This window comes from Mesitornis unicolor, unplaced genomic scaffold (assembly GCF_000695765.1).
Source record: "Mesitornis unicolor isolate BGI_N332 unplaced genomic scaffold, ASM69576v1 scaffold40149, whole genome shotgun sequence".
Classification (NCBI taxonomy): domain Eukaryota; kingdom Metazoa; phylum Chordata; class Aves; order Mesitornithiformes; family Mesitornithidae; genus Mesitornis; species Mesitornis unicolor.
The window spans coordinates 13,648-25,570 of NW_010208733.1; the positions used below are offsets into that span (position 1 = coordinate 13,648).

Sequence of the window (11,923 nt, forward strand, 5' to 3'; positions counted from 1 at the left end):
AGTGGTAGAAGAATGAACAGTATGATCTGAGAAGAGTTGTTCATTCCAGACCTCTTCCCTAACAGTTGAGTTAGATGTCATCCCTGTGACCAAGAGGCATCCTGTTGACATCATCTTTGCTGAACAAACATGGGATTTGAGCTACCCTTTCTCCCAGAGAGCTGTCATCCCCAAGTTATTCCTGAGTCACTAAGAGTTGTCTGGTAATCTTGCGTTGTTGCTGCTCTTGGTAAATCAGTGCTGTGGTAACATTCCTCTAACTGGACTCATCCTGAGGGTATGAGAGTATGATGTACAGGACAGAGACAGATCACTGCTCCTCAGCTGCCCTGTCCCTCACCATCCCTGTGCTAGACATGCTTTTCATAGCTGTTTCTTGATAGTTTCAGAAGGATCCCATGGAAACAGGTCAGTGACTTGCTGTGATGGATTAGCTATTGGAGCTTTACGAAGAAAATACATGCAGTAATCCAGTTTTAGGTCAGACAAGCAGAGGGTCAGTGCCGGTTCTGTGTCCCTGTGTTTTCCAAGGCTTGAGGGCATTGCTGTGACATACCTGCACTCTGCAAAGCTTTGGCAAAGAACCACCAGGCAAAGCCCAGGGCTGAGAGGCCACATGTGGAGCAATGAATCCTTCCTCAGTCTTGTTGTAAGAGCAAAAATACCTCTCGAAAGGCTGTTAGGGAAGATTGCTTCACATGAGAACAGTTTGATGTGGGAAGATGCAGACACTGCTTACACTCAGAACTGGTAATTTTTTGAAGGCAGCTCTGCCTGCTTGCTGTTGCCATTAGCATCTGCAGCTGCTCTGAGTGACTCCTCTGGTGGTGTCTTCGTCCTTTGTCCCTGCAGGGAAGCCTATGAAAGCAGCTGCGTCTGCTGTGGAAAAAAGCAGGTGAGACCACGCTGGCAAGCACAGCTCTGGGGAAATGGGGCACAAAAGCTGCTCTGTGCTAACCACTCAATTCGGGCAGTCTGTCTTTGCAGTTTACGCACCTTTCCATTTCCTCTAGAATTCCTCAATTACTGGTTCCATCTAGGTGCCACATGCAGCATTTCTGGATCTCTAGGTGATTTTACTTAGGAGAGAGCCCTGTCTCAGTTCTGTGCTGATAAACTGAATTCATCCACCTTTAGCATGATGCTCTCAACCTTGTAAGTGGACAGTGGCAGTGTAGGCTATGGATTAAGCATTTTCTAACACCACCTTTTTTTGTATCTACCTTATGGTAGCAAGAATGTTTAAAGTTTCAGGATGTACAGCATTGGAGTAACTGTAAAAAGCAAATGTCAGACACGAACATGGAAATGTATGTGATGATGTTGTGCGCTTTCTGTACTCTCTACAAAACCTGCTCAGAATCTGCAACAGAGCATGGCAGCGAAGTATCTCAAGTGTTACACATTTTAGATCTCTGTTATAAAGCAACCTCTTGTACAGATTTGCTTGGAGACATATAATTTACCCCTGCTAATTTTAATGGGGTGTAGTTAATGTCAAGACTTCAAAGGCACCGTTTGCTTTTCAACATCTCTCACTGTGCTTCAGTTTTATCAGAAGCATCCAGATGGATTTCACATCCCTCTTCATTAGGAAAATGTGGGTGCTGTGGAGGCAGAAACTGAGAGTTCAGAGACTTCCATCTGCCTGAGTCTTTTCCAAACTGCTTTCCTCACATGCTCAAAATCAAGTGAGAGGGACAGACAGGGGCTGTTAGGCTGCTTAAATCAGACTTGGGTGGCCTTCACATCATGACTCCCATCATGACTTTGGAGATGCTATTTAGGACTAGATCCACAAAAGCTTTCAATTTAGGTGGAATTTAGAAGCAGGCATCCAAAATAATAAACTTTCTCTTCCAGCCATGCCTTTCAGAAAGAACGGAGTTAGTAATTTATACGCGAAGAATGATACATCCTAAACCCCAAGGTGTGAAGCAACATTGTCACTCTGATCTCTTCCTGTGGCTGGGTTGAGCACCTGAGCCACCTTGTGATGTGATCTGCTATGAATCCCATTCCAAGGAATCTAAAGCACTCCCTGCTCAAGGAATTTGTGTCCATTTTCTTTTTATTTGGACCCATAAAATAGGTGATGGCATTTCCCTGTCTCTGAGGAAAATTGAGAAGCTTGGTATGACAACACCTTGAGAAACAGTTGTGCTGCAGCTGTATGGAGCACTCAGTACAGACTGATCCAGCTGTTCATCGGTGTTACAATTGATATTGACCTCCAAAATACTCAAACCTGTTTATCTGGGTGTCAGAGCTTCCCTTTGATATTTTCAAGGACATATGTCTAAAGTTGACAGAACACTGCTCTGCGGTACACTGAAATCGTGGAGGCAATGTAAAATGAAGAATATATCTTAAATGGATATTTGTACTGCAATTAGGTTTGTACTGAAATAAATAACATGGGTGTTATACTGTTGACTGTTACTGTTCACACTTAGCTGGGTAAGAATCTCCTAGGTTTAATTTCATTTGTAACTGCTGAAGCGGTGGTTGTTGCTCTAGAAGTCAGCTCTGTGTTCACAGAAACTGGAGAAACCTTGCCAAGGAATCTAGGTCTCCAAAGAGCATGCTGGGCCTCAATTTTAATATGGTTGTTCAAGTACTGACAAGCCAATGCTGCTGTTTTCTCACTCTGCGCAAGCCTTGCAGAGCACCTTCATTTCTAGGAGGTCTGCAACTTCTGATGTTGTTGCTGAGCAGAAGGGTTGGAAGACTCTCTTTAAAATTCATCAGTTGTCATTGCTTTGGGATTTTTGGCCCCACTGGGATGGTGGGAAGGAGGCTAAAAAATTGTAGAAGAGTCCAGACTATGGAGACCGCATCACATGTGACATGCGGGTGGAGGAGGTGTTGAGGTGGTAGATGGCAGAGCATCTGGCTGGCTTTGTGCAGGGAGAAGTATCTGCCTTTTTTGGATCTCTGGATTTCTGAGTAGGTGAATCTGGTGATGTGTGGTTATTTGCATTCCCTGCTTTTACAGTCTTCCCTTGGCATTAGCTGCTGACCTCCATTGTCAACAGGCTGTCAGGCTGGATGGGCTTTTAGTCTGATGGCTCTCCTCGTGTGAAGTCTTCTTTCATCAAGTCACTGAAACGCTTCCTTCACGTGTGAATTGCCCCATTGAAGTGACAGAGGGGGAGCTGTGGAGCTGCCACTTGCTAAGAAAGACAACTTTCTGAAGGGCAGGATGCCAGCTGCCTTTCTGAAAGGAGCCGGTGCTCAGACTTCTGCATATTTTCCCAATGTTTTTTGTTGTGTTTTTAATACTGGGCGTAGCAATTATCCTCATGTATTTAAATATCTTTCATTTAATTTACTCAAATGCTGAAATGAGCAGTAAGATCCTCAGAAGGTCAGAGGCAAGTTAAGTTTCCAAAGCTACCCCTCAACCCTTTCTTTGACAAGTTGTGATGTCGATTGCTTTAGTTTGACCCTCTTTCCAGATTCTCTTTAAAAATGATTGGTCAGGAAGTGCTCTGTAGTTTACTAACAGCATGGAAAAAAATGTGTATTTACTTGCTGAAATTAATTTGATCTGGATCAGAGATTGTTATTTAATTCTGCATGTCTGTGGTAATACTAAATTATGGACCTGCCGATTAACTGAAAGGTCACTTTGTAGCCTGAGTACGCTCACTTTCAGAAAATCAGCAGCATGGTCTCAAAAAAACCAATATTTCAAATGTTTTTGCTAAGGTAGCAGATTTCTCTGCATTTATTACTGAGTTACTTTCTCATATCATGCAATAAACCAAACTTGAATTCAGCAGTGTAGTCTGGCTGGAGACAAGAAAGAAATTTCATTGTAAAGCCTGAATGTGCAAGTTTGATTTAGAAGACAGATGCGGGCTACTTCTCTTTTTTTGCCTGAAAGCATCAAACTTTGAGTATTATGTAGCTGTCTAGCACTCTGTACATCATGGAGCGCTTTCTTCTGAGCGCGTGTGCTTCATTTCTATTCAGGGCACATGTAAAAAGTGACTGTGGAACTCCTGTTTCTTCAATGTGCTGGTTTGCTTTTAAAGAAGTGCTTTTACATTTGGACACCTCCTTGTTCAGTCTCCTCTGCCTGTGCCATGTGTATACACAGATGCAGTTATATATAGATTTAAGTAATCCTTCTGTTTACTCTAGTGCTGGTGTCTTTGTCTGGCGTCAGCACTGTTGCCATCAGCGACAGATTGGGGTTGTTTTGGGGGATGGGAGTGCGGAGTCAGCTGGTCTGTATTTAATCTTCTTGCTGTGGGCTTGATCCTTACTGGAGGCAGCTGCCAGTGCCTGATCCTGCACTAATTTCTAAGCAGTGGTCGGTCAGCATCTTCCTGGAGGTTTAATTCTATCAGATGGCACAAGAGCACAGCCTGGACACCTTGGTGTGGTACTGACCCCTGGTTACGCTGGGCTCGCCTGTGTGTTTTCTATCCTAGATGCACATATCACAGAATCACAAAATGTTAGGAGTTGGAAGGGGCCTTGAAAGGTCATCCAGTCCAACCCCCCTGCCAGAGCAGGATCACCTAGACTATATCATATACCACTATATCATATACCTGATTATAAGTTACATTTAGAGCATTCAGATTTCCAGAGCAGGCTTTCGCTTGAGGTTCCACCAGGCTAGCTGGTTGCTTCACATTTATGGGGTTTGATTGTTTCAGTTCATTTTCTGGTTGGGATAAGAATACCCCTTAAGGGTTTCATTGTGGAAGGTAACGGAAGAAAAGAAAACAAAAGTGATTTGTTGTTTAGTGGGGCAGTAACCAGTGTAGCCTGCTGCTAGTGTAAACATGGACATGAAGGCTTGTATTGTTTCCATCTAGGATCTTTGGCAGTTTGTTTTGGAGACCACAAGACAACCCTTCTTGGTTTTTAATCCTACTTCTAAAACAGAAATCGACTTTATTCTCCAGTTACTTAACCCACAGACTTCAAAATAATGTGAGATAATTAATTCTTTAAAACTCCCTGTCAGGTAGGAAAGTATTAGATTCATTTTACAGATTCATTACAGTGAGGTATGTGGTTAATTAACTTGAGAATGATACAGACAGTAGCGAGTCTGGAAGTGGAATATCTTGGTTCTCACCTTCCTGGCTTTCTATTCATTTTGATTTCAAAGTTAGTTACTCCCTGCTTGCTGTCTTTGTAAGTAGCTTTGCCCTGCTTCTGCAGAGCTGTCCTCTTTAAAATGTGTAGGAAATCTGTTTGATAGTGAAAGAGAAGTACTTCAGATTTGCAAAATCTGTTTGTTGTCTGCTCAGGCAGCCTGTTGCAACTGCATCTTTCTTGGCTCTTCTCAGTGATAGCCAATGACAGGACAAGGGGAAATAGGAGTGAGCTGGAGCACAGGAGGTTCAATCTGAACACAAGGAAATACTTCTTTACTGTGAGGGTGACGGAGCACTGGAACAGGCTGCCCAGAGAGGTTGTGGAGTCTCCTTCTCTGGAGACATTCAAAACCCACCTGGACGCCTTCCTGTGTGACCTGGTCTAGGTGATCCTGCTCTGGCAGGGGGGTTGGACTGGATGATCTTTCGAGGTCCCTTCCAACTCCTAATATTCTGTCATTCTGTGATTGGGGAGCACACTCTCTTACCTTAGATTATTTCCTGATTTTACCAATAGGTTTTCATTCAGGCTGTGCTTCAGTGAATGCATCTCGGTGTCAAAGCCAGGTTAAGCAATTTTTCTTCCTAGCCATTCATTCCTGAAAAATTCCTGCTTCAGAGCTGCCCCTTTAGTTCAGCGCTTGTGGTGCCAAGATGCTGAACTGTACCAGGATTAAATATAACTTGGTGGGATTGGGGGGTTTTTGGTAGGATTCATTGTGTAGCCCCTTGGACAATTGTAGCAGCATCCTTGAGGGTCTTGGGAGCTGGAGCGTGCAGCTAAGGGAGAAGGAGAGGAGCAGAAACTGCATAAGCTGGTTTTGTAGCTGAGGAAAGAAAAATGTCCATGGAGCCACGGTTTCAGACTGCCAGAAGCCTGCCAAGGAATCACATCTGCTCTTACTTCAAGGCCTGTTACAGAACATTTTCTTTCTTCTTGAGAATATTGCATTGCTTGTAGATGTATGTGGTGAAACACTCAGTTCCTTTTAACTCATTCCCTCCTCAACTAGCAGATGGAAAACTTGTCAGTGTAGATACTTGGGGTTTTAATACCTTCAGCATTTGTGGTAGTTCTGTTTCATGGTCATCGTGATTCTGGTGACCAAGAGCTTATTGCAGACAGCTACTCCCCCAAAAAGTGACTCTTATTCCAAACCAGTGTTTTCAAGCCAGCTACAGTATTTGGTTTTTCTGCATAGGTTAGATTGCTGGTATAGTGAGATACGGCTTAGCTGTCTCCATTTCTTTGAAGATCAGACTTCTGCTGTTAAAAATGGGAAGTTGCATTGTGTCATCTCCAATCCCTTTGTCACGTTTTTTGCAAGCACAATGTTTTAAATTTAAGGAGAAATTTAAACAAGTCTGTTTTCCTGAAGCCAACTTGCAGCTCAAGTGGGACTGTTCATTCCACTATAAAATTGGAATTCTCTCTTTTCGGGATGTTTCCACAATTTCTCTAAGTTGCTCATTGCTCCAAAGTAACCCCTCCAGCAAATGAGACCCTGCTGTTTTCGGCAACCCGGAATATTTTACCTTTACAGATGCAGGGGTAATTCACAATTGTTTGTATCTTTGTTTCCATTTCCCACTGATGGAAACTCTTGTCCTGCAAAGCTTTGCACTTGATAAAGAATAATGCTTGAGATTGTCAGCCCTCTGGAAATCCAGAGCTCTATAGAGCTTTGTAGAAATTAAACTCCTTGAATATCCTGTTTACAAATCCTCAGATTTAGATCTTTATTTTGTTGGAATTCCTTTAGGCAAAGATTTTGGTTTTCCCCCGATGCCTGACTCATGCAAGTACAGGCATAATGAAACACCCTGATGCTATCACTTCAGAAAAACTCACATGTAAGTTTATGGCAAAGGTACTTAGCTTTTCTAGGGAGATGAAGAAGCTGGCATTTAGCATTGAGAAGCCTGTGTAGGCAGAATATTTAACACAGCAGACAGGCTTGTGGGAGGTGGCATTCAAAGAGAGAACTAGGAGTTTTTAATCAGTAGAAATGGGTAGTGGTTTTAATTCTGTTAGTGTGGGCTGCTCAAGATTAGCTCAGGTAGCATTTAAGACAAGATGAGAAAGCTCAGAAAAGTGCACATGCAGCAGTAACAGAAAATCATTCATCATCTGAAATAAGCAGGCAAATACGTGAACAGGGGTATAGGTCAGTCTGAAATTATGGAAGAGAAAAAAAACAGATGAAGGCTGGAGAAAGTGCAGTATTTCCTTGAAGAATAATGTGCTAACTAAGCAAGAAACTGAAAATCAGGAAAGGCCACTTATGGGGAGCAAGCCCTTGGTCTCTTGCCATAGCTGCCGTGGTGTGGGGCAGAGTGTGTGCACCTGGAGAGCTGCAGAGAAAGCTGCCTCTAAAAGAAACATCGACAGATCAGTGAGCTAAGGGTTGGATGTATAAATATTAAGAGCTGCAATGCTGGGTATGAATCTTTCATTAAAAATCCAACATAGATAATTACTGTCTTTACTTTTATCTCCTTTTAATGTTGAAAAGTCTCTCAGTGGAGACATCACTCCAAATAAAGGGAATTTATTTGGGGTTTGGTTTTGAGGCTGGTTTTTTTCCTCGGTGTTTTTTTTTATTTATTTTAATAAGAAAAGGATGAATCACAGAGAGGAATTTTTTTTTTTATTACTAAGCTTCTCAAAGGATATTGCAAAGAAGGAAGAGCAAAGTGGATTAAACTTACGAAAAGTATACGACATTGTCCTTTTTATAAAATAAGAGAAACAAACCAGCTGAGTTTCTAAGGACCGATGGGGAAAACAGCTTACATCTTGAAGGGCTTAGGTCATGGTTTTGCTGAAAGTATGTAAGAAGGCGTTCCTGTGCATACGAAGCCCCAAATGCAGTGAATAAAGATACTCGTTACTGTTCATCCTGCTTTTGGCAGTCGCCGAGGTTGGAGGTAGTTGTCTGTATTTGTTCACTTTTCAGCTAGTGTACCCCAGATTAAAAGTAATCCATGAAAGGGGGGGAAAGTGTGTGTGCCGGGGGTGAAACAGCAACCCCAAACTTTCTTTCAAAAGGCCTGGAGTCACTGATGATGTCCCAGGGTGCAGTCTGAGTCAAGTAGAGATCTCGGTATCCCTTCAAGATGAAGAAAAAAGGCAAAAAGAAAAGACAGCAAATAGCACTGTCACTGATGGTGGGGTTTGTCACGATGGTATCTCTCCAGAAATAACTGATTCGAAACTGCAGCATATCCCACACAGCTACAGCGGTGTTACCAGCAACAGCTGCCATGGTTTGTGCTCAGATTCAGCCTTCGGCACAAAAAACCTGTGGGTCCTTGTTGCAGATTTGTGTCCCCAGCCTCTGCCTGGGCTCTGTAGAGTAGATTTATGTATCTGAGACTCTGTAATAGATGTTGGTCTGGGAAGTTTTTAACCAGTAGCTGTGGAATAGCAAAAGTCAGGTTAGAAAGTTAAGGGCAGTCCATCTGATTAGTGTAAAGTAAAACATATGCTCCAGGTGTTCATTAGGTAATTTTGAGAATGGAATTGAAACTGGTGCTGTTATTTTGATTGTTAATGTTAGGATCTGCAGGTTTATGAACTGCTCTGTGCAACAAACAGGATATTGATGCACACTCAGCTGTAATCCACTCATCCATCATAAAGCTTCTGCTAGAGACCCGTTTAATTTCCAAACAGAAGAATTCATTATCTGTCTTTAGAGAAATTAATTTTTGTGTTATTAATTTAAGTGTTATTGTGTGCAGTGAGCTATCAGAGAGCATTATATGGTGAGCAGGCAAGGAAGCAGCTGTCTCTAACATGCAGCTGTGGAAATAATGAATAAAAAATTTCCATGGGTGATACAGAAGTACAAGGCATTATCTTTGTGGCCCATGAGAGTCAGCAAATACGAGTTCAATTCATTGCACTACCGGGATTTTGCTGTGTAACCCACAGTGGGAGACACTGAATTTCCAGCATGGATTTTTTTGTTTTCTAACACTATTCAGTGTAATTTGCATTAAGTTCATGCTTAAAAGCCTGTTACCTACTTGGGGCAGTCTGGTGCCCCGGGAGGTTTGTTCTGGAGGGATGGAAGTGCCCTGTGTAGTCACAGCCTGAGTGCTACAGCCTGTCCTCGTTGTAGTGCTGGGCCCTGTTTAGGGAATGTTAGTTCTTTTGATTCAGACCTTCTGGTTAAAATGGCCTGACACCAAATAAATCTGACTCTTCCCAGAACACAGATGGGCTCTAATGTATGTTTCCTCCTGAATTGTCAGTGCAGCCCACTTCAGGGGTGTGCCGTTAAAGCAAAATCACAGCAAGTGAAGCAGCTCTCTGGAATAGATTGCTGATAACCTCACAAGCACTCCTGCCCTTTAACCACCAATGTAAAACTGGATGGTGTTTGAAATGACAGAACAAAAACTTCCTGTGTCCCTGTCAAACAGATGCCAGAACTGAAGTTTCTGATTATACTGCTTAAAATATCTGTTTTATGTGAGCGAGGTACAGGGGATAATTCATTTAATAAGGCTGACAGACAGTCAGTTGGCTGCTCTGCACAGTACTTTCCAGTGTAAAAATAAAGTGCAGATGTTTGACACAGATATGTCAGGATACTTAACTCTGGGTTAGGGTTTGCAGATGTCATGTGTTTTGTGGAAGCTAAATCTCTGTCTTAGGGGAAGGAGGGAAGAGGTACATGGCACCAAACGCTGAGAAGCATGTCCTGTGTGTGACTAATGCTTCCTGACCTGCGGACACGCTGTCCCTTTTGATGTTGTAAAAAAAAAAGTACTCTTATTAGTAGTGAACTGTTGCTGTGATGTGGTTTGGAGAACTGTCATTTGTTATTGGTAGGTGAAGGAGCTGCCAGATTATTTTCTTCATCTTGCAGAAATGTCCCCATAAGAGGAAAGTCTTGTGTAGCACTTTACTCTCTTAACTGCATAAAGCATTATTATCCATCAGAGCAGCACCCATGAAGCAGAGGTAAGTTTAGGCATGCAAAATCAAGCTCTTGCTTCCCGATTGTTCTTACCAAAGAGGATTTTTTATGACAAATTGGTCTAAATGTTTCACTTCTGAACTGTTTTAAATCTTTGTTAAAAGATGTGGTGCAGGGATTTATGTTGGGTGCTGTTTTGTATTGTCTTTAAAGCAGTTGCAGTAAGGCTGTCTTAGGTTAGAACTGTGTAAGTCTTGAGAAATGGATGAGGTTGGGTAGTTTATCTGAAGACAGCGCTTACAGCTGGGTTTCATTGGATGTACTTGATGGCAGACACACGACAGACCGATTTCTTAACTTTCGTAGAGCGTTCAGCTAAAGTTGCATTGTCCTGTGCATTGTTTCCTTATCTCAGCTGCTAAGTCATTACTTTGGAAACTGCTCTCCTCTTTTTTTGTGTGTGTTTGTTTTGGGTTTTTTTTTTGTGGGGGTCAGGAGTGGTGGTATGGATGTTTTCTTTTTCAAGGCATATCTGTGTTGAGGAAAAATGAAGCTGTACTGATTTTTACTTGTTATTACTCTGTGATGTTGTTTTCTCTCTGATGTCCAATGACAGGACAAGGGGCAGTGGGTGCAAGCTGGAGCATAGGAGGTTCAACTTGAACATAAGGAAAAACTTTTTCACTGTGAGGGTGACAGAGCACTGGACCAGGCTGCTCAAAGAGGTTGTGGAGTCTTCTTCTCTGAAGACATTCAGAACCCGCCTGGACATGTTCCTGTGTGACCTAGTCTAGGTGATCCTGCTCTGGCAGGGGCGTTGGACTGGATGATCTCCAGAGGTCCCTTCCAACTCCTAATATTCTGTGATTCTGTGATTACTAATACAGAGTTTTTCTACAGTTTCAGGATTCAGTTCCAGGGTCATCTTCCCTTCTCCTCACTTCTTCCAGCCTGGCTCTATCGTGTTGTTTAGTCGGGATTTGTCGTGATGCGTACTGAGCGCAGCAGGATAAGTAACAATGCAGTTTGTTTTGTAAGTTGCAGAAGTTGGCCATACCGTGGAACATGTGGATCTCAGCCCTCTAGACCCAGCACAACTTTGAATATGTAATATTTTGAAGGTTATAATAAAATGTGATTGGTTGATAGCTCAATACTTTATATCTCTTGTGATTTCTTTGTCTAGGAAGACAGCAGCAGCTGGAAGCTGAGAACCAGTACGTGGATGCTGATCAAGACCTTCACAAAAGGACAGAGCGTTCTGTTCAGCCACCTGCAGAAAGACCTGGGGAGAGGCGAATGGCAGAAATGAAGATACTGTATGGTGCCGAAGCTGCCAAAATCCAGGCAATGGAGGCTGCCATGCAGCTTATCTTTGATAGAAACTGTGACAAAAAACAGCCCAAGTACTGGCCCATTATTCCCCTTAAGCTCTGAGTGCCAGCACTGTGCACAGAGCTGGAGGGAGAGGTCCTTCCGTCAGGTTGTGCTGCCGAAAGAACAAACTGCAAATTTGGGGTTTGGATGGGCTTTGGGACAGCGGTCAGCAAGGGCAGCGTATTTCTTTGCCCTGTGTTCCTTTTACATTGTCAGTGATGGTAACAGTCCAGTCTACCTACATACAGTTGTCAAGTAGTAATAGAAGGGACAGTAGCATCAAACCTGTCTCAAGTCATAGTTTCACTCATTTGATACCCACCTGCCTTGACCATGCTTGTAAAACACATAAAAATGCCTATTCTCAGTGAACTGGGAAAACTTAAAGTGATGTGAAAAAGAAAGACTATACCAATTGTCTGCTTTTCCCATTTAGGAAACTGAGTAGTCCCATATTTCAGCCTTACTTAACATAGTAGCATTTGG

At 42.7% G+C, this 11,923-nt stretch overlaps 1 protein-coding gene across 1 annotated transcript in view; it reads left to right on the forward strand.

The window, feature by feature from the left end:
* The window catches only part of GEMIN8 (gem (nuclear organelle) associated protein 8), an 18,006-nt gene extending 6,509 nt beyond the window's left edge, over positions 1–11,497 (forward strand). Inside the window, exon 2 of the mRNA XM_010192603.1 lies at positions 11,247–11,497. Coding sequence (XP_010190905.1) covers positions 11,247–11,497 — 251 coding nt within the window. The remainder of the gene's footprint in view (positions 1–11,246) is intronic.
* The last annotated feature ends 426 nt before the right edge of the window (positions 11,498–11,923 follow it).